The 23,105-nt window shown below is 38.5% G+C and overlaps 1 protein-coding gene across 3 annotated transcripts; it reads left to right on the top strand.

The window, feature by feature from the left end:
- The first annotated feature begins 146 nt into the window (after window positions 1-146).
- On the top strand, window positions 147-20,552 carry UROS (uroporphyrinogen III synthase). Of its 3 annotated transcripts, XR_011326949.1 has the most exons (11): window positions 147-331; window positions 5,582-5,671; window positions 6,388-6,471; window positions 7,460-7,556; window positions 9,314-9,388; window positions 10,633-10,707; window positions 14,940-15,007; window positions 15,503-15,588; window positions 17,555-17,653; window positions 18,283-18,450; window positions 19,706-20,552. XR_011326949.1 is itself a non-coding variant. In XM_069797202.1 (10 exons), the coding sequence occupies exons 2-10, from the start codon at window positions 5,609-5,611 to the stop codon at window positions 18,427-18,429; spliced, it is 810 nt and encodes a 269-aa protein (XP_069653303.1). In that variant the 5' UTR covers window positions 148-331; window positions 5,582-5,608; the 3' UTR covers window positions 18,430-19,083. The 3 variants fall into 3 exon arrangements, 2 of the variants coding, with proteins under 2 accessions (XP_069653303.1, XP_069653304.1); XM_069797202.1 differs by lacking the exon at window positions 19,706-20,552 and having other exon boundaries at window positions 148-331; window positions 14,940-15,023; window positions 18,283-19,083; XM_069797203.1 differs by lacking the exons at window positions 6,388-6,471; window positions 19,706-20,552 and having other exon boundaries at window positions 148-331; window positions 14,940-15,023; window positions 18,283-19,083.
- Window positions 20,553-23,105: the final 2,553 nt, after the last annotated feature.

The following is a 23,105-nucleotide window of genomic DNA, read 5'->3' as shown; positions in this document are numbered from 1 at the left end:
CCTCCTCAGGGCGGGAGTTGGGGTTATGTCCTGCCTGCCCGCCGTGAATCTCAGGGAAAAGCTGTGTTAAACGGCGAAGGGACGGGGGTTGAGGGTCCCGGGGCCGGGTCTGTCCCCGCCGGGGCGGCTGAGGAGCTGGGGGGGGCGGGGGGGGGGGGACGACGACACGTCCTGGTCCGCCCCTCTCCTCGCTCCTAAAAAAAAACCACAAAAAAACCCCAAAACTTGGGATTCTCTCTTCGTGCTGCTGATGTCACCTGCTTTAAAAGAAATAGAGTATTCTGGGAAAGTCACCCGGACTCTGCCGTGACTCCAGACACGCCTGGAAACGGTATGTGGAAGCGTGGGTGCGTGTGAATCGTTGTTGCTGCCTGCCCTGTTTAAAGGCAAGCGAAATAATTGACCCCTGCGACAAATGTCTTCAGGTTTCTTCCACCCTCACCACCTCTGTTCTTGGCCTGTTTCTGTTGAACCTGTCCTTTACACCGTTGTGACAAAAAGAAAGCCAGACAGAGGCTGAAGTACAGTACAGGGGCCTAAATATCTGTCCTGAGCATCTATGACATTAGTCAAACTGCCGAAAGCCGAATTAAAAAAGGAATCAAGTGGTTACTTAAAAAAATAATTCCCAGACTTGTTACATGTAATTCCAGGCAAACAAACAGAAAAGGCAGTGAGGTGGAATACAGTAAACACAACGTAAATGTGGCTTTCATAAAAATACTCATCAGGAAAATGTGTTGAAAAATGCTAAGCACTAAAAGCATAGAAGTGGCCATTAATGTTTGAGCTCATTCATGCAGACCATGTTCCATTTAAGTCTTCATGTCTAGTTAAGAAAGGTAGGTGTTAATGAGGTCATTTGAGGAAGAGGATTGGGCATTTGCTACTGCCAGCCAGAAGAAATGCAAGGCATTGGGATGTAGGGCCTGGGATGTAATTTTGGCTTTATAAATATAATCCAAATGGAATTTACGTGTCTCTTTAAAGTATCAAATGTGTGTGTTTATTTTTTTAATTATTTTTTGAGAGCTGCGTATGCTCTGGGAGCACTTAGGTCATTGCCAAAATACAAATACTGATAGACAGGGAAAGAATTAAGTGTGGAGAAAGATATATTGGCAAAGCCCTTTACTGCTGCACTAAAACTGCCTCTGTGGGGATGCAATGTATATCTATATACAGTTTTCCATTTTATTTTTGAAACTATATCAGTCAAGAATGACACTAATTACTAACATTGCTTTTGGTAAAAGTCCATGACGTAGTAGAAGGATCTGAGTCCTTTGCTGCTCCTCTGGATTGCCACATTAAAGAACCAGTTACGTTGTTGAGTTTTGCAACATAGACACCCAAACAGTAGGAATTGTTGTGAAATCTTTTGGTGGTTGTTGTTGTTACTTGATGATACAGGTATTACATTATATGTGAATTTGGTAGATTTCTGAACCATACTTCATGGCAGCCTTACAGGTAGGCTTTTTTTTCTTCTCTGGTTATTAAACCCACCAAATCAAAGAATATTGGTAAGAAATGCATAGCATCAAAAATCCTAGCCCAGGGATTTTTAGAGGTTTTTTAAAAATCATATCTCAATAGTGTCTCTTAATTCATTTCCATTTATGTTTATGATGGAACAGACAATTCCCTTTGCACTTGGCAATCAAACCTTATTGTGTGACCCATAGAGTTGCTTCTAATCAGAATAGTGTTAGAAAAGTTTAATATATTTTGCAGCTCTTGGTGTCACGTAGCAGCAAGAAACAAAAGGACCCATTTATTTCTTTTTACAGGCTGTCCTCTGTTAGAGATAGTTGGCAGTTAGTTTGGGGACAGCTTTTGAAATCAAAGTTGAGTGACCCACAGACATGTTCTTTCTGTACAATGTTGTATATAAAAAATCTGCAAAGGTTTTTTTAATATGAAAGAGTATTGCTCATTTTTACTGCAGTAATATCAGGGGGACACATTGTAATTAGCTTTATGTTTTAATTGAAGGCACAGGGATGTTGAATTTTACTGTGTGATGCTGTGAATGGAAAACATTTCAATTATGTCTGTAAGCATAATGTTCTGAATATGCAACGTGACCTAAAATTACCCTTCCTCTAGATTAAGTAAGGTGGACTTAAGTAATGTGAACTCAGAGAAATAGCACCAAACTGGTTTTAGCCTTCAGTCGTGATGTAATGCCTCAGACACTCCAGTCACTCCTGTAGTTTGTTATCGGTAGCTAACTGGATGGTTCCCAAACCTCAGATTGACTAATACAAGTTTTTCTTCATCTTTGTGTCTGTGTGCTCAAGACAAAAAATCTTTTATCTCTTATTAGCTGTCTTCAAGCATAATGGGTTTTAAATGGTATTTTTTTAACATTTGAAGAACAATCTTTGCAGGGTTGTTATTGGTGCTCAGGCAAACAAAGTGCTTGTTTAGTGAGCCAAAAGTGGGCAGTGAGCATCATCCAATAAACAAAGACTTGGCAGTGTAAAACTTATTAAGGTTATTCATACACATTCTATTTTCCAGATACAGATTGAGCACTGCTGGACTCTGCTAAGTCCATTCTTTGTTCTAAATAGAAACTTTTAATGGTTGTTCAGAAGTTTGTGCATACCTCTGATTAAATATATACTATATAAGATATAATTTCTAAACAAAATATATAAGATACCTAAAGTATATCTTTGTATTGTAAGTATTTCCTTCAGAATACATAAAAAATTACCAAAGATGCTGCACGTCTTCTTTATGTGCTTTCTCTTAATGGTCTTTTGTTCAAGAGGAATGTTTGTCAGGGTTCTTGACTCTAAGTGTATTCAGCAGAAAGCTAGCTGTTTGGAAAATTGTATTTCAGTCATTTGTAGGGCACTCCTTGGTAACATCTCAAGGACACAAGTAAACCAATAAATATACTGTATTTCTCTTACCATTCCCAGTGCAGTGGGACCCATGCATCACTGCAAGTCACAAAAACTTCTCTGTACTTTTTTTTCCCCCAAAAAAGAATCCATCATGAAGTTTTAACTTGTTCACCCTTTGAATGTATATTGGCATATTTTTGGTTTGAAAATGTGCTCATGTGTCCTTGTTCCTCCTCGGGATCTTGTCGGCCTTCTTTTCTGCCTGCCCGTTCAGATGGCCTTTTGCCCCGATTAACAGCGATGTGTCAGTGGTGGTGGGGCACGCTTGCTAAGAAAGCGTTGGGTGTGATGGCCAGGCCTTTGGAAACGGGTATATTCCACCAGTTTTCCTTTGGCCACGCCTGTCACCAAATGCGTGGGGACCTGTCTGAACTGCGTAGGCAAAAAGAACAGAACGGTCTGAGAAGTTTATGGCTGTGGAAAAGGAGACTAATTTTTTCAGCAGTAAAACCAAATGCAGTCAGAAGGTAGTTGCAGATCAAAATACGTGTTTTTCATGAATGCACAAACTTACAGATTCTCTAGGTCAAATTTGTCTTCTGTTGGACAGTTGCAGCCCCTTTTTGGGGTCGATAAACGAGCTGCCTTCTGGCAGAATTGAAAATAAGCCAGTGGCTTCTAGGAGCGCCAGAGCTGTGCAGTCTTGCTCTTTATACAAGTGAGCCAGATGGCTGAGTCCAAAATACAGCTTGTATGATTTCTTTGTAGAGGAGACAGCTAGGTAATTGCATCTGGCAGTAGTTCATGATATTTTATGACTTTGTAATTATTGTTTGGTTTCAGTATATATTTTGTATGCAGGATCTAAACAGAATAATTTGATTATTGTAAGTCACCTTGTTAAGCATGGGTGTTTACCCATTTCTTATTGTTATTCATTACTTGACACAGTAATAAGGCATAGGATAGGAAGTTAATTTGTTCTAACTACCTAAAGTAATTAATTAGAAATCGGCTTTCCCCAGGTGTACCTGAATTAACTCTCTCATGTCGTCTGGGGGCTTTATTACAATATTTTTGGAAATTGCTCTTTCCAGAAAGTATTGTTATCTTGTATTATACAGTTTGGAAGGATTTTTATTTTTTCCTTACATTTATGTTTTGTTGACTTCCTAATGTTATTAAATCTTGTGTATTTTGGAAATAGGAAGGTGTGGTAAGTTAGAGTTAACATTTTTATTGGTGCTGTTAGACTTTAAGAGTACTAATAGAAATGTAAGTTTATCATACTTAGAGCATAAGCACTGAAGGTGGAGTTACAGGAAAGATTGTTAGTAACATCAGTATCAGAACAACAATCTATACTACAAAGAACTACGGGCAAAGAATGTTTTTACAAGAATGCTGGATTTTTAAAGTGAAGACTGTTACAATGTTAAAGTAACTGAGAAAAGTCACTTAGCCCTGCCTTCTTCAAGCTACTAGCAACTGGATACTCAAGTATTTGGGTGTCCAACTCTTGAAAGCCATGGATGAGATCTACTTTGGGGTCTACTTCAGCGTTTGCTCTAGTTTGAAATTGGCGAGAATTAGACTTTTTGAGAATATGGCCCTCGACAAAGTCCTTGTTTCTTCTTCTGTGTGTGTTTTTAGTCGCTCCCTTTGACTTCACTGGCCTTGGTATTTCAGAACTGCAAAGCCCTACTAGTTCCCATTGTGCCAATACTGAGCGCTAGAAGACTTGTGGAAACGAGGACTTCAGTGTCTAACGGTTAAGACGTTTTGTCTTTGATGAAGTTTTGAGGATTTGAATGCATGTCATGCAAATGAATCAAATTTGAAATATTCTGTACTTTTGAATATTCATAATTATTAATGTTAAAGTGAATTTGCTAGTATGTAATGTATCAGGAAAGTAACACATATATAGTTAAGGTAAATGTGCAGTTAGAGAATGGATTTTTGTTTGTTTGTATTATCACATTTGTTTACTTTGATGCTTGCTATATTTGCTTACGTGTTGTAGCAGACTTTGAATTCAGCACCAAAGTCAACTTTTAAGGAACTGACAACTATCATCTTCTATTTTAATGACAGAATATATTTTTTCAGTCTTGCCTTGTTTACTATAGATATATCAAAGAAGGCATATGAATATCATATATATTATATTCAGATGTATAAATGTGTGTATATACACGCACACATATGTTTGTATTTTTTTTAAAAAAATTGAAACGCTGCCTTGCACGTTTTCCCCCATGAAAAGGGTGAGACCCCAAATGCATCAAATTAAATCACTTGATACATAAGCCCTTGCATACTCATTATGATGAGCATAAGGTGGAAACTAGCATGGAAATGAATAGAATAGAATAAGTTTTTATAGATAGGAGCTTCTTACGTTGCTGAACATGACTGCATTGTAGGGGTTGTTACTTCTTTTACAAAACATTCTCCTTTAAAATGTACTCTCCTTGATGACTTTCATTACAGCTTCTCCCTTAAGCAGTATTATCTAAAGACAGCATGTTATTTGTTGGTCTTATCAGGGTGGATGTTCATGCCCAGAGAATGTACGTTAACTGCTTACTCATTGTATAGAGAGCAGTGCAACTGTTAGCAACCCAGTTTCTTTGAAGCTGAGCTATTAAAGTCGCTGTTGAGTAGAAAGACGTCTAGATCTAATTTAGATAAATTCTGTTATTATATTTCAGAGTTCTTTTGCAGTTATTTGGTAAACAATGAAGGTTCTGTTGCTGAAGGATCCCAAAGACAAAGATTCAGGACCAGATCCGTATATTAAAGTGAGTAAATTTTTTAAAAAGTAAACAATTGTGTCATTCAGCAAGAGAGATTAATTTGATTGTTTCAAGTGAAAAAAGTGCTTAAACAAAATTACAAATGCATGTCTGACATTATGCTAAGAAAAAAAGTATGCTAGAAAATTTGTTGTTACTGAAAAAATTATTTTAGTTGTGGGGCATTCATACTGAATTCACCGTTAAAGCTCTTAGCAAAGTACTGATATTAAAACAATTTCATTTTAATTAATATTGATTACGTTCATATGGATAGAATTAAGATTACAAAAAATGTTAGTAGTCTTACTGGGAATGTAATGTGAAGAAGAGGTTGTGGTCCTTTCTGCTGTTGCCTTTAGTCATGTGAGTAGGTCTTACTTGTAAGAGCAGTTCTATTGACTTTAAAGAATTACAGAGATGTACAAGAATATTTGCAGGACTAGGTGATCGATTGTCACTTAGGTACTTCAGAGTTATGTGCTGGTGTATACTGTAACTATTCAGTAGCTATATAGGAGGCCTCAGTTTCACAGTTGTTTGTTTAGTATTATGTTGTAATACTAAATAACTAACAAAACCAGATTCACTAGTAAAAAGAATTAAGATGCCTTTGTATTTTACTTTAGTAAAAAGAAATATTTGTGCTTAGTTAATTCTTTGAAAAAGAAAAAACTGCTGTTTGAAATCTATTTCAAGAGCTGTAAACCTTTTTTTGGTAGGAATTAGGATTATATGGATTTGAAGCAACTTTGATTCCAGTTTTGTCATTTGAATTCGTATCTCTTGAAAGCTTATTTGAAAAGGTAGGTTTTAAATTATTTCAGTTGTCTTATTTTCAACGAAATTTAGGCCATGGTTCCTAAGATGCCATGTCTTATCTTGACTTAATAATGCCCTCTGTGGTACCTTTTTTTGTGTTTCTACAAACACAGTTGTACACAATACAGTATTGTATCCAACATCAAGTATGTTACCCATACTTGTTGAAGAATTAAGTTGGTCAAATAGAAATCATGTTTAGGGTGATGGAGCACAGGTAGTCATAGGTTGGGGCATTTAGTCACAACAAAAAATGAGAAGACTGTAGTGACAGCTAAAGGTTACCTGAGGTTTACCCTTGTGTTGTACTGAAATAGTGTACTGCATCTCCTAGTTACATGGCATAAAATTGCATAATCAGTGTTTTCTTTCTACTCTTTCTTCAATGTATATGTTTCATTTTAAAATGTTGAAAAGGTTTTCTAAGGAAGGTTCCCTTTACTGACAATCTCCAACAGCACTGAACTTTGTTAGGTGCTTGAATGTATCATGATCTTCATCTACAAGTGATCCAAGAACATTTTTCCTTTTTTTGTACTGATCTTTGAGAGCCCCTTAGCAATCTTAACTGTTCTTTGAGGGGGCAGGGGGCAAGCAGCTGTCTGGGTAGTACCCTCTGTGTTACTGCTTGGAATAACAGTTCATTTCTGTTGTATGAATTTTTAAGTACCTCGTATGTCATTCACCTATCCTTCCAGCTCATTTCAGTGACAGGAATCCTTGTCCATTCCTACAAATTCTCAGAATTAATATAATCTGTGCAAGTTTTGTTCTGAATTTAAGCTTTGTTATAGATTTCTGTTATAAATACTCTGGCTACTGATAGTAATGAAATATTTGCCCTTTTCAGTTTCAGACACTTATTGAAGCTGGTTTTTTCTTCACAAGTTTATAAAGAATTGACCAACTTAATTTTTAAATTTATCTATTAATTTTTTAAATTTACTTCTTAAATTTACTGTTTGTAAGTAGCTCTCTCATCCAGAATGTTACGGAGGCCTAGTTTTTACCAGTCCAAGAGCATTAGAAGCCATCAAGCTATGTTTAAAAGAGAATAGTAAAAATGAAGGTAAGTGCATATTTATATTCCTTAGTCTTTCTGTTTCAGTATTTTATGGAGTCTGTAATTTTATTTCACCCACCAGTAGGTGTTTGGAGTATGCCTTTTTTAAAAAGCTGTATATCGTAGTTCTTTTGGCATCATAAAGGCCTCATGAAATTGAGCTTTTAAGGGGTTGAGGGCTGGGTTTTCTGCAGTTATGCTGTTCTTAGAAATGAGAGAGCTTTTGGTGCAAATTACTAATTAGTGTGAGCTCTTTCAGTTGTGGTTATCTTTGCTAAAAAGAGTTGTAAACAGAAACTCATGCGCGAGGAGTATTTTGCTGCAGTGCCTAGTTTTGCTTACTAACCACTTTCCTCCCTTAAAGAGAGGAGCATTTTGTAGAAACTGGCCACTGCTATTTCTGTGTAGACTTCATATGGAGTCTTACAGAAAAACAGATTTCTCTGTCTTGAATATAAAATTTTTCAAGTGAATTTAGCATTAGCTAAAAAGCACTGAAGACATGGTGATACATAAAAGCCAACAGATTAGTTGTAAGAATCCTGCAGAATGCCAAATAGAAATTACCATACCAATGATCTATCAAATCCTTGTAAACTCTTCTGAATTCCTATGCTAAGTGTTAACTACTGGCTTTGGATTTATGTGTGCACTTAAATTGTATCATTACTTTATCTGCTCCATATTTTGGCTGTAGTCATACTAATCAATGTACAGTGAGTAAGGTTACACTCTTGAGTAAATACACTGTCAGCTCATTTTAGCATTTTCAACAGCAGAGGGCTATATTTTAGGATTTTTGGTCAAATGTAGTATCTTACCTAGAGTTCATCTGTAGTTCTGATTAGTAATTTGGGGAGTCTTTAGTTCCTATTTGGGTTCCTTTCAAAGGTAATAAATCCTTTTTCTTCTTTAGAATAGTTTCCTATGATTTTATTACTGTTGTAGTTTCTATTTCTAATTTTTTTTTCCCCAAGAATACTAGAAAGGAACTCAATGTCCTATGCTGTACTGTTTTAAGACAAGATAGTAAAAGACTTAGTGTATCTATTTTTGACCCGTTAGGATTTCAGGCATAGGGATCAGGTAGCTGGATCCAAGAAGTGTAACCTATAAGATACAGTCTGAAGGAGGAAAACCACTTCCTAGTAATTTTATTTTGGTCTCTGGTAGATTTTATTTCTGAGCTGATAACTTATTTTTGGTGTATTTTTAAAATAGAATCAGTTTCTATATTTTTCTTGTATAAGAAAGAGGTGTGTTATAGAGTACTGTAGTGCATGAATATAGATTTTTACCCTTTTATTTGTTGTCATATAAGATTATATGTGGGGTTTTTGCCTAAGCCTTCAGCTTTAAACCACCAATTTGTATGTCTAAATCTCCCTTTGTACTATGTGCTGTTTTTTCCTATGAGTTTTGATGCTTTTTAAAATTCTTAATGCCAAAATATAAATTAACATTGCAAGTTGCGTGTGATCTGGCATAGGGCAAGCATGCATTAAAAATGCTGCTTAGCAAAAGCGGCTAAGAACTGTTTATTCAAATTAAGCTTTTAAAACATGTTGTAGACTGCTGTTTACACAATGAAAAAATACATTAAAAATTCATTTTGTACGTCCAGATTTGCTGAAATATGTAGTGGAGTATTAGTTGTTATTATTATTATTTTGCTGTATTTGTAGATTAAACAGAAGTCCAAATACTCATTTAGCATTTGTATTTTGTTGCCACTTGCTTAAATTTAATTTAATGTTTTTCAGCCTGGTCAAAATCTCTTAAACAAAGATGGAATACCAAACCAGCATACGTGGTAGGAAAAGCTACAGCTTCTCTAGGTAAGCTGGGGTTTAAAAAAAGAAATCTTAGATAAATCTGTCTTGTAAAGTACATTTTTTGGAATATTGGCTGCTATTCAAGGGTGCTTAGAAGAAAATATAGGGAAGTTTTATAAATGGATAATTTTGAAAACAGGTAATTGTATACACATTAGAACTATATGTGCTTAGTTCAGCTAAGGTTCTAGCTTCTGTTTTTTCATTACTTTTGTATTGTGATGGTAACTACTTTAAAAGTTTGGTCAAAAAAAGAAGAAAAAACCCTTTGTTCTTAATTTGCATGTGGGTTTTTTTCGTTCACTTTGGAAATTAAATTGGATGAAGGTGATGGTTGTCTGAGACTGTACAAAGTGTGATGCACTGGCCCTTCATTCCTTCAGTGTTCCTGTGAGGCATTTGCCAAATAGAAGTCAGCAGTATACTTCCCATTGACTTCAGTGGGTCAGCTGCTTTATTCGGCTTGACACTGGTTTTAATTTGATGCAATACATATTTTATGTACATAAAAAAAATGCAACATAGATTTTAGTTTATGAAAGCCTTTCTTATTGTAAGAATGCATTGTAGCTTTAGCTTCCACTGAACCACACAGGAAATATTATGAAAAGACTAGCATTTGAGAGTTTTAAGGGTCTTGATGTTTTTCTGCTTCTAGTACAAAAATAGTTCAGATAAGTACTGGCTACCTCTGTAAAAAGCATATTTTTTCAGGCACATTGGTAACAACACTGAGTCACCAATTGGTAACACCTAACAAGCATCTTGAATCAATCAAGTCCCAAACTAGTTAATTTATCAGGAATTCATCTTAATCCTACTTACTGGCTTAAGAAAGACCAGTGTTATACTCAGATTTTCTGATAATATTTCAGCTTTCACTACAAAGAAGAGCGATACGCTTGTTGGGAAGCTACCTGCAACCGTACCATGCCAGGAATTGCAGCCCATTCAGTGCAGTGAGACAGTGCTTTCTGTTTCACCGCTTCAGGTAGGAGAGTTTAGAAACTCTCCAAAACAGCTTAGCTATCCCCAGAATTCTTCTTTCGTACTTTGTCTTTCTAGAACCAAAATCAAATCTTTCATAGCATGTTACTACTTCAAAGGCTCTGATTTTTTGCTTTTCAAAGAAGTATTTGTGAGTGTGGATCAAGTTGTGTCTCCCTTTTCAACCCATGTTTCTGTGATAGTAAATCTGAATTGTTCTCATTGATTTAAATGTTTTTCTTTGCTGCTTTTGGTTATAGTGGAAGAAATTGGTCTTACTCCACAAGGAGAAAAGTCTGGAAATGCTGAAAAATTAGCTGAATATATTTGCTCAAGTAAGTATCTAAAATCTTCTACTTCAATTAAGCTAATGTACCTTCCGTTGTTTTGGAACTTCCTATAAATCAAGTGTACACTGAAGCGGAGAAGTACTTACTGCATGTATCTCTTCTATGCAGAACCCATGAATCAACTTCTGGTAATGCAGGTGATATCTTTAAAAGATGATAAAAAATACTTTGAACTATCTATGCAAAATACTAATTTACATGAAATCTCAGACTCTGTAATTGATTAATAATACTATATGACCCAGTAGACAAAGTATGTTTTTACTAAAAGATCAGAGCTGTAATGATTGGAAATTGCTGCTTAATTCTAAGATTTAAATGATTGTGACTGTAGGTGTGCTGCTTCTCTGTGAACTTTGGGTGACCTGACTTCTCTTGCTTCAAACCAGTTGATGCTGGGGATTTTTCACCATGCCATAGTTCCAGGTAGATAAGGGGAACTCCTTTCCTCAGAATGAACATGTGGTTTCAGAGGAATCTATTTTTCAGCACCAAAGGAGAGTGGTTTTGAAGAAGTTGCAAAAAGGGTTAGTTAAAATGATAGTTTGTTTTGTTTAACCATTTTGTTATGGTTAAAGCTGGATATGCCGATCTGTTTGCTGCTTCTAAATGTATTATCAGATTGTTGGGTAATTTTTAAAAGTTTAGTTAGTCTACTGCCTTGGGGTTTTTTTACTGTAGTTTGTTAAAATTTCCAGTAGTAATAAGAAACATTTTTAGGCTTAGGGGCTCATTATTTTTTGAGTGGTTGGGTCAGTACAAGCTGTGAAAAAAGAGGCTGTGTTTTTGTACAGTCTGGGATATAGGAGCTGGGTGAAGAATGTCATCAGTGGGAGCTGCCAGTGTAATGAGTTTGACCTCGGAGCTTCTGCCACACGTGGTGGTGTTCCAGGGGATCCACGACTGAGGTGCATGCTGCCTTCGAAGTGTCCGTCTTGAGCATCGGCTGGGAGGAACAGTTATCAAAAGAAGTCAGCAAAATTAGTCCCCAAGCACTCTGAAACTCGTTGTTAAAATAACCTCTGTACCAGGTGAAAATCGCACCTAAGGTTCAGTATCTCAGCAGCAACCTGTTAGCTGGCAGATTCTTCTCTGTACTTTTACACGACCTGGGGTGCATCCCCGCTCATGTAAGAAAGCAGGGAGCTGTGTAGTGGAGCCTCACAGTGAAATTGGAGGGTAGCTTTCAGTCTGATACCAAGGTATGTCCTTCGCTGAAGGACTGTCTGCCCCAAATTTAAAAGGGGGAACAGAAACCTTCATCTAGAGGCTCATGCAGTGTCCACTAATGGGACAGAGAATGACCAATGCTTTGAAAAGCCATGTTATTCAGTCAGTCAAGGTAAATAGTCTGCCTTTGGCTAACCCTAGTCAGAGAAACAAATGACAGTGCAATTATTCTAGATGTTGGATGAATTATTGTATCTGCTGGTTTAAAAGCCCTACTGCTGACCACGCTTTATGAACTTGCTGAATAAGCTGCTAGGTGCTTCAGTAGTGGAAATGATGTCAAGAACCCTGACACGTTATATTTGGCTGTTAGGCATGTTAGATGTGAAAGAGAGTGTTGATTAGCAAAGTCTGCATAGTAGCAGAGATTTATAGGTAAAAGAAAAATTGATTTGAGCTGGCAAGTATTGTTTTTTACGGGCAGAGTGCTCTGTTATTCATTGGCAAATAAAATATTTTAACTATATGGAATATTTCATGATAAAAATTAGAGTTGCCAACACAAGATTAAGTAATAAATTCTGAAAATTAAAAACAAAATTTTCAACACAAAAATGCCATAAGTGAAGAATAACCCACATCTACTCTTCAAAAGGTATTTTAAAACAAAGACTGGTTTTAGCTGATTTTTTAGTGCTAGGAAATTTACTTCTGGTAATGAATTAATGTTTGCCAGTTTGCAGATGGAGGGGTTTTTTGAGAAGGAAGATGAGAAAAATACCTGTCTCTTTTGTTGCATGATTGTGAAAAAAACCTAGGATCAGGTCTAAAGAAAACAGTGCATGTAGTACCAGCAGTGGAAAAATTCCTCATTGGTGCACCTGTGACTGGCACACCTACTGCATCATAACATCTTCTTGGTTATTTTCTCAGTCCAGTCGAGGATCATCCCGGTTCTTTCTCCTCACTTGGGAGCTGCTTGGTTCACAGACCCTGTTACTTCTGACCATGTCTGATCCCGTGGCTATTTCCCTGCTTTGCCTGCACCCTCCTGCCGAGGTAGGAGCTGGCAGTCACAGAGGGAGCCGGACAGGGAACAGCACTTTCTGGTGAGAGCAGAGAAATTCCAGAGCCAGCAGCACCTTCTGGTAGCCACCACAGAAAGAGAGAACTGTGTGTTTACAGCCTTTTATATAGAGTATCCTGAGGGCAGTTTCATACCGGAACACCAGCAGGCTATTTAAGTTAACACAATGTTGCAACATTTCCATTATCCTTGCAAAAATGACTGCCTTTGAATACCCTTCGGTTTCGATAACCGAACAGTGAATTTCAATCATTGGAGACTGCCTGTTGTTGATACATATAATCATACTCAATGATTTATTGGATTTTGCATACTTATGCACTCTCAATTTATCAAGTGGTTTATAACAACCTCTGAAGTACAGATTAAATTACATCATGTTCCCTATTATGTATGTATTTAATTTTGTTTATGCATAAAATGATAAGTAAATGAAAAGAATAGCTCTAAATTTGTTATATCATTAGAATTTATTGTCAGAATAAAAATAAAATCTGAAGCAATGAAATTTCTTCTGGTATTCACCTTTTGTGTTGTGGTACCCACTTCAGCTTAAGTGATTGGGAAAATAAAGGAATTTACTCCTTAACTAGCTAGTTAGCTTTGCTCTCTTTTCAAGGCAAATATTTCTTCAGTTTTATTACAGTGTAACATTTGCATTGGTTACAGAAGTAGGGGATACCATGAGGGCCAATGCTTGTTGTATTGTTCAGGCCTACTAAGGAATTTTTCTGTGCTTTGTAAACACAAGTCAAAAAGGATTAGTGTTTCTTTACAGATACCATACTGACATTTCAATTAACTGACATGAGTTGCAGGAGGATTAATGCTGAAATATTTAGGTTTTATCTTATTATTTTACAATCTCTTTTACATTCTGTCCCAAGTTCATTCTTCCTTCCTGTAATTTATTACAAGCATTTCTGTGGCGTCTAATAAAACCTCAGTGTGCATTTAGGACAGTCAGATATATCTGTGTTGACTCCTGCTAGGGTCTTTCTGTTTGATTTTTACTATGCTGTCCTTCCCCCCGCCTCCCGAGGCATCTCTGATGCCTACTGTTATAAACCAAGAATCTACTTCCAGCACTTTAAAAAAAAAAAAGCATTTCTTTTTCTAGTAGTCGTCTCTTAAACATTTGTATTAACGTATCTGAATTAGTAATAAAAAAATGTGTTGAGGAACTCTCATTTATTTTGAAAGATGAATGCAGCTGCATAGAATTTAATCTTGAAATTTTCTTCTCTGTATTTGTTATTTATAGGAAAGGCAAACTCTGTGCAAAAAAAGCCTGCTGTTAAATTCCTATCCAAAAATCGAATTCTTCCTTGATTAAAATGCTCTTTATCTTTTGCAAAGTGTTAATATTCACTTTTATTAGATAAAATCTAGCAGTGAAAAACTTGCCAAAACAATTAGTTTAAGCCCTAAACTCAGCAAATTATTGAGAATCTCATACAGACAGTGCTATTGGCTAGTTTCAGATAGATTGAAACTTTTCAGCACAGTATTTCTGTCCTCTTCTTTGTCTGCCTGAACATTCTTTTGTATAGAGCAAGCTGTCATGTATTGAGTGGGACTAAGATTTTAAATATAAAATTGAGGAAGATTGTGTTTCTGAGGAGGAGGAGGAGGAGATAACTTGCACAGTACTTGCTTTGTAGAATGGCAAGGAGAATAGAAACGCGGTTTATCTTTTGTGCAATCTTTTTAGCCAATGTATTCATATTATAGTTATGGAATATTTTTTAATTTACATGCTAAGTAGCCTCTGTCCTCTGAATTGTGGATGCAGTTGCACTGCAAATGTTCTCAGTTATCTTATGGCTGTGTCTGTGATGAAGCATGCAGCATTTACTGCGGTGTTCAACATCTGATACCTTTAAAATGTATTAAATGTATCATGTTTACTCTTTATTAAAAACATAAGTAATTAAAGTTCTTGCTTGTGTATTTACAGGAGAGAAACCTAATTCCTCAGCTCTTCTTTTTCCTTGTGGAGCCCTGAAAAGAGAAGTACTTCCTACAGTACTTAGAGAAAAAGGTTGAACTTCCCTTGGAGCCTCATTTTAATTAGTCAGTTATGAGAAAAGTTGTATCTAGAGCTTGTGAACCAAATTTGAATAACTAAAAATTGAATTTGCTATTAAGTTGGCTAGAAGTTAGAGGATGGGAGTAAAAACCGCGAGGTTGGATTGCTGCCCACAGCGCTGGGACTGAGCTGTAGCATGACGTGAGCAAGGTTATTTGCCTTGTTCTTCACCCACGTTCTCTTCTGTGCGATGGGAGATAACTCCCAGAAACGCTGCAAGGCTTGCCAGTTTGCCAGAGTGCTTCGAGGTCCTCTGATTACAGATGCTTTAGTACATCTCGAAACTCTAGAAGTACCTTTTCTCTATCTTTTTAATCTTTTTAGCCTAAAATAGTACACTTAAGTGCAGTTAGCATGTTGAGAGTGGTTTTTTGAAATAATAGAAATTTAATGAAACCCTGTTTAATTATGAATGTATATCCTGATTCCAGGTATACCTCTGGAAAGCCTTACTGTTTATCAAACAACCCAACACGCTGACCTGCAAGAATCTTTGAGCAGTTACTTCTCACAACAGGTATTGGATGCTGATGTAATCTGAGGTTTTTCTGAGGTATATGATAATACCTAGCAGAATGTACTCCTTTTTATTCAGCTGTCTGTAAATGGTAATTGTGGTGATACAGGAATATCCTGCATGGGCTTCTTGTTTTGTTTCCGTGTTGACTACCAAGAAAATCTTTTAGCAAAAGTTTCAGACAGAAAGCGCAAGTCCCTCAGTTATTTCTTATAAAAATTGTAAACGAGCCCAAAAGACACAAGAAAGAAGAAAAACAAAACTTTTCACATTCTGTCTAACTTTCAAAATACATGTATGTTTCAGAATTACTGCATAAATAATTACATATTCAGTTTATTTCTTTGAGCTGGACAAGACTGCTTTTTAAGCAATACTATGTCAGAAATTACATTTAGCGAGGATATTTATTGAACAGCTTTATTATTAATTTTTATTAGTGTAACTGAAATATCACTGGACATCTTTGCTGTATACTACAAATCAGAATCCAGTAGTAATCTGCCCTACATAGTTTCAGTGTTCCTTCTCTGATTATCCAATCTATGAATGTAGTATTCTCATTTTAAGTGTTAGAATTCCAAGTGGCATGCTCTTGACCAGTGTATTGAGATATATTTGCTAGAATTATCAATATTGTTCTCTTTTTAAAACACTCCAGTAAATGTCATTAATCAAGGATCAGTGCATAATAAAAGATTTGAAGGTACTAATAACGGCTTTTATTTTTTCAAGACTGGCTTTCTGAATTTTCCATTTGTAGGAGCCTACATGATATCTAGGATTAATTTTATTCAAAATGCAGGCCTCCCTTCTTACAGAAACTTGGCCTCCTGGAGCGTGTTGCACCTCTTTTTAGAATCTGTGCATTAATGTCTTGTTAAATTACATACTGATTCTAAAGTTCTTTTTCAAGAGGTCCTAAAAGGTTATGGTGCGGGCAGTCTAACCAATACACGGTAGTATATCCTGGTGTTCCCCAGTGGATATGGCAGTTCTGAACCCCACAGTATTTGGTTTATAGCAGTTACAAAATTGAGTCAGTAGTGCATATGCATTTTGTAACTGTCTGAACTCTTTTTATGGAACTCCTTGCTTGCCGCAATTAGATGTTAGTTTCAGTGTAAAGCTGCTAAAATGTGTTTCTCATGCGCTTTTTAGTTGTTCTTAACTGATGATATCGTGGTTATATATTTAGTGCGTGGAGAGCTGACATAAAACGACAAGTGTTTAGCACTTGATGAGACAATGAACAGCACTGTGTTAAACTGTCATTCTGGCCTCCATGAGCTAAGGCTAGCTTCCAAGTCATGCGCTATAAAATAACAACAGATGTAGTTTGAACTAGTGTATCTTTCTTGTCAGACAGAAAATCATGATAAAGGAGGCATGTGCTTTGGGTCCACAGCTCAAGAGCTTGGGCCCTTCATTCCAGACCGAATTTTGCAGTTTTCTTTTGGCTACAGAAGGTTTCTGCTGCTATCTTAAGGCAGGCTTATTCTGAGAGCAAGCGAGCCCTTCCAGGGGTCTGCAGTTTTAAGGCAACACCTCATCTTTGCCAGAGCTTCTCAGGGTGGGCAGAACTTGGGGTAAACCACATGAGCTAGGAAACAGAGAATGTGCGCAGAACTGAGATAGATGGGAATGGATTTAGGGAAATAGCTTGCTGAGTTTTCTTGCTGAACAGGAAAATAAGTATGGCTGCAGAACACTTTCAGTACATTTATCAGCAAGTGCTTGTTTGACAAAGTATTTGTTTCAAGTCACACCTGAATTTCAGCGTTCTGTGGTATGGCAGGCTGTCTGCACCACAGGAAACCCTTTCTGTTGGCTTAACTGCTGTTCCTCATTAATAAAAACACTTCACATCCATATAGAGACAGTTGAAAGGATTTATATGAATGTGTACTGATACACTGCTGGAATAGTGAGTAGTATATGCCAACCTATGGTTACTTTTACTCAGGGATTTCCAGCAAGCATCGTGTTCTTCAGTCCATCTGGCGTCAGATTTTGCCTCCAGCACATTCAGAAGCTTTCGGGGGATTTAATCTACCATATCAAGGTATCTTCTCTTTAAAAGGGGTGAAATACAGTAGGGAGGAAGTTTGGGGTGGGCAATGAGAGATAGGAAGGCTGTTAAACCCTTTACAAACCTTTGTTTTCTCTTTTGTTTGTGTTTTATTTCTCTGAAAAAACAGATTATAGCACATACATAGATAGCAAATACAAATGTTATTATATAGCTGAGAGCCTTTTTTTTAAAAAAAGAAAAAGTAATTCTTTTCACCTAGAATTTTTTTCCCCAACTAACTTGCCCAGTCTCCACTGGGTATAGGCTTTTTTTTCTGTTAGTGATGTGAAGGTATGAACAGTTGTTGCTTGAATCGGGCTGAGGCATATTAAAATTCCTCTCACTTTTCCTGTTTTGTGGGACTAAGAGCTTTAAATGTTTATAATGGCAAGATAAATAATAATCTTTCCTAAGTAAATTCTAAGGAGCTCGATTGATAGGCGGTTTTTAATGCTGAAAATCTTCAACCTGAAATGGTTAGTACAGTTTAGTAAGCTCAGCCATGCAAGTTGATACACTGACAATGTCAGCAAAGAAGGAAGGATATGTACCTAAGTAACTAGTAAGAGTTGATGCGGTAACTGACTACGCTATGATAACTGTAAATAATGTCATTTCAGTTTGCTGCTATCGGTCCAACAACTGCGGAAGCCATGGAAGCAGCAGGAATCCCAGTTAGCTGTACTGCAGAGAGTCCAACTCCCCAAGACCTCGCTGCTGGGATCCAAAAAGCACTTCACTTACAGAACTGCTGTTTAGCTAAATGAGAGCACAGCATGCGTTCGACGGTGAATATGGTGCTGTAGAAGACTTTTCCATTTTGCAGACCTGTTGTCCTGCAAGAAAGTATTTTTCAGGACTATGCAACACTGTCCTTGTAAGGGCCTTGTGTGAGAAGCTTGCATCTAAATGTCTAAGAAATCTAGAATTTGTCCAGCATATTTTAAAGCATCTAGCTATTCCCCTTTTTCTCATGTGTGCAGTGTAAATATTTTATGTGGGCATTCCTTGAAAACTAGTTGTGAGAAGCTAATCTGCATCAGAGTAGTATACTGAAATAAATGTATCACCTCAGGCATCTCCTAGCACACAAGGTAAGGATTTCCCTTCTCTGTATTGTCAGTTTTACATGCACTTGTAGAAGAAGAGCATACTTACAGTGGAGTATTTTCTGCTGTAAAGCTTACTTCTTCATTGTTCTGCTTTTCAAACATTTATATTAAAGTGATGATTGTGGATTCTCAGTGGAATAGGACAGTCCTTGAAGTGAAGTTGCACTGTGTGGAGCTAATAGCAGGTCAGCTGTTGCCACTCAATATCCTTACAGTACAGGGTCTTAAAAAATTAGGTTTTGGTTTCTATTTCTCTAGTGAAGGATGATTTATTAACAGAGAAATAAACTGGCTTATCATCATTAATAATGGTGTTAGAGTTGTCTGTTTTGGATGTGGTTTATGCTTTAATTGTTTATCTGTGAAAGGAGAAAAAGTAATCCTATTTAGTGCTAATGCTAAGAAATTCGTAGAAGATTTAAATCATAATATACTCAATTATAATCCTCATGGAAGTCATTCATGTTGTTAGTATAGTGCTGAGGTTCATAGAATAACAGAGAAATCCTTATTTGCTGTAAGTTTCTGTTAGCTTATTTCTGAGTATATGACCTGAATTTCCAATTAGGTAAGATGCTCTGTACCTAGAATAAGAACCCAATTATGTTAATATAAACTGAAGTAATTTCAAATTGTGTATGTGGATTCATCAGTCAGACGGGGCACAATAAGACAACCATTTTGCTTTATAAAGCAGTTCAGTTTCTTGAGATGAAATAGAGTCTCAGAAGTATACTAATTTCTGCAAGATAATGTTGAACAGTGGGAGGAATACTTCATCATTAAAGAACATCCTGTAGGATACCAGAATCGCTGTGGTAACTGGATGTAGCTGCAGGATGGTGTAGACATGCCCCAGGGAAAGAAGGAAGAGAATGGTTACGCAGCAACTGTTGACTTTGCCCCCCCCGCCTTGTTTCTTTTTTTTAAGATGAGTGAAGTTAAGCTGTTGAACATTCACATTCAGCTGGGTAGCTTCATTATAACAACGAGCATGCAGTACTGTTCATCTCTTCCTTCAAAAATAAATCCACGGCAGAGTGAGGATTTGGAAGTCTGTTCAAGTCCCCTGCAGTACTACTCACATCTCTAGTGTCTGACACCGTAGAGGGCAGCTGGGAGAAGTTTTGTGCGAGTTAGTGCCTTGGGGAAGAGGAAGAAGGGGAGACGTGGTCAAGAGAAGAGGGTGAGAACCGGTAACAAGCCAACCGTAGGCTTGTGCTCCCTTGCACTATATGGCAAATTCTTTCGCTAGCATAAGTTACATCTATTTGTTCGTCTCCCTCATCAGCCCAGGCCTATTTCTACATGTCTTTCCAGGAGAAACAATCAGTAGCCATCATGGCCGAGTAACACGTACTCATCACATTTAATAGAACAATGTAAAACCAAGACTGCAAAGGGCTCTAGGAGGAAATCGGGTTGCCTTGCTTCTGTCACTTCAGATAGATAGCGTGCTCCTTCTTGACCTGTGACAAACAGAAGATAACTCAGAGGACTTGACCTGCAGTAGGAGAGGTTAACCTAAGTAAGTGAGGTGTAGCTGGCATTTGCTGTGGGATGTGGAGGCCACGCGAACAGTTGCTGTGACTCGATACCATCTCTGAATCTGAAATTCAGACATACTGTTTGTCAATGAAAAACAGCAGCTTGAGAAAACACCGGTTTGAGACTACCAGCTCTATACCTTGGTTCATGGTAGTATGCAGTAATGTATTGCAGTAAAAAGAGAAAAGGGAGTAGAATTGCAGCAGCTGAATGGGTTTTTATCCCTTTCCATCCAGATCAGCTATGTAGAGGCCTGGCTTGGCTTTACCCAAGGAACCCTCCCACAGCTGAAACCACCATTCCCAGATCACCATTGCTACCGAGTTCTTCCCAGGCTGGGGCTGGGGAATTCATCCTCATGGAAGATCCAGACGACAGTCCATATGATGGGCCCTTGGCTATTTTACCCGCTACCGACCTGGCTTTAGAGCACTGCGCGAGCCTCCTCCCCGCACACAAACGCCGCTCTAAGGAAGAGACTGCGCTCCCAGCCGCTGCCTTTCCAATGCTGAGTCTGCCTGTGTAATTAAGAAGCAGGAGATGTTTTCCTGCAGAGGATGAGTCTTACCCAAGCGCTGCAGCATTCTTAAACCAGGGAGGGCTTAAGACTTTTATTAGTAAGTAATTTGGCAGGTTACAGACCTGATCTATTCTATGTATGCGACTCAGTGAGGTACTGTAAAATAGTACTTCCATTTTGTTACAAGGAAGCAAGAAGAGGTTACACAACTTCCCCCACAACCACAGGAACAGACAATTAACTGGTTCTTGGGGCTTATGCTGAGGCTTTTCTCGTCAATTGGCTGACAGTCATGGGCCTGCAGAAGCACACAGTGGTATCGATGCTAGCAGCTGCTTCTGAAATCAGCAGGATAAGGGAAGGTGTAAATGGTGTTTTTCTTCTGGCTACTTTCTACAGCGCTCATTTTGGTTTGGGTTTGGTTTTTTTTTTTTTAAATTGCAGAAAAACCCACTGCCCCTACAACTCTCACCCCTTTCCATTCTCCTGTATTAGGTTTACATGGCAAGATTTTGGTAGCTGGGGGGGCTACAGAGGTGGCTGCTGTGAGAAGCTGCTGGAAGTTTCCCCCATGTCCGACAGAGCCGATGCCAGCCGGCTCCAAAACGGACCTGCTGCTGGCCAAGGCCATGCCCATCAGTGATGGGGGCAACTCCTCTGGGAGAACAGATTTAAGAAGGGGGAAAAAACCCTGGGCAACTGGAGAGAGGAGTGAGAAGATGATGTGAGAGCCCCAGCCCTGCAGACCCCCAGATCAGTGCAGAAGGAGGGGAGGAGATGCTCCAGGTGCCGGAGCAGAGATTCCCCTGCAGCCCATGAGGAAGACCACAGTGAGGCAGGCTGTCCCCCTGCAGCCCAGGGAGGTCCACAGGGGAGCAGATCTCCACCTGCAGCCCGGGGAGGACCCCACGCCGGAGCAGGGGAAGAGCGAGGAGTCCTCCCCCTGAGGAGGAGGAAGGAGCAGCAGAGACAATGTGTGATGAACTGACCCCAGCCCCCATTCCCTGTATCCCTGTGCTGCTGGGGGGTAGGTAGAGAATTCAGGAGCAAAGCTGTACCTGGGAAGAAGGGAGGGAGTGGGGGGAAGGTTTTTTAAGATTTAGTTTTTATTTCTCATTACCCTTCTCTAACTTATTACCAATCAAATCAATTTTCCCCAAGTGGAGTCTGTTTTGCCTGTGATGCTAATTGGTGACTGATCTCTCCCCGTCCTTATCTCGACGCACGAGCCCTCTGTTGTATTTTCTCCCCCCGTCCAGCTGAGGAGGGCAGTGACAGAGCGGCTTTGGTGGGCACCTGGTGTCCAGCCAGGGTCAACCCACCACACCTTCCTTCCTAAAGTGTGCCTGCTCCCTCAGATTTTCTCAGGAGAAAGCAGTGCCTTTCAGCGTGGATCAGTGCAGTGCCTGTAAAATGCATTCAGGCAGGCAAAATCTCTTAAAAAAAAAAAAACTTCAGTAGGACCAGAGATTACACTCCAGTCTGACACTTTTCTTTGGGACAGACCTTCTAGACGGTCCCTCGTGAATGAAGTGAAAACTGCAGCACTGCGTGCACTGACCTCTTGCATTAAGACAGCCTGCTAGATCGGATCTGATCAATGGGTTTCAGCTAGAATTTCCCCTTACCATCAGGAATCTGCCTGCAGCTGTCAGAGCAGTAGACTGTTCTCTAACCAGGAATCTCTCTCTTCTCTACAGCCAAAACACTGTTACTGATCTCAGCAGTCTTCCTTAGCCACCCCTCAGCTCCTCTGCTCTGAAGAGATTTTTGTCATGAACATATTTCTTCTACCCCTCACCCTTGCCAACCTTCCCAATGACAACAATTTGAAGCTTAGTGCTTTTAGCCTTCTTACTTCAGAAACCCACTGATCAATTTTCTGCAGCTTTGACCTCACCAAAAGTGAGGGGATGTAAGGGGTGTTGCATGGAGCCAGCCCTGAGGAGGAAGGCAGGAAAAGACACAGAACCCTAAGGCCCCAGTCTGCTTTCTTTTTCAAGTCAGTCATTCCAAATTGGAAGCAACAGAACAGATAGATACATACGATCTGTCCTCCTTTCACAAGGTGCTTTTGCTTCTCTCAGGTGCATTTGTGCTCTGTGTTGCATCAGAAAGATCTGATTTCTTCTGAAGACAGATCTAAGGGTGCACTTGTAAAACCATGTTTAAATTGTCAGGATAGAAATGTCTACAAACTGGGGTTTTCTGGGTGAAAACACACCCCATGCAAAAAAGCATTGGTCTGTATCTCTCACCATGA

The sequence above is a fragment of the Haliaeetus albicilla genome, chromosome 11 (assembly GCF_947461875.1).
Source record: "Haliaeetus albicilla chromosome 11, bHalAlb1.1, whole genome shotgun sequence".
NCBI classification, from domain to species: Eukaryota; Metazoa; Chordata; class Aves; order Accipitriformes; family Accipitridae; genus Haliaeetus; species Haliaeetus albicilla.
The sequence above is the reverse complement of the archived record's forward strand: the minus strand, read 5'-3'. Positions and strand labels throughout refer to the sequence as shown.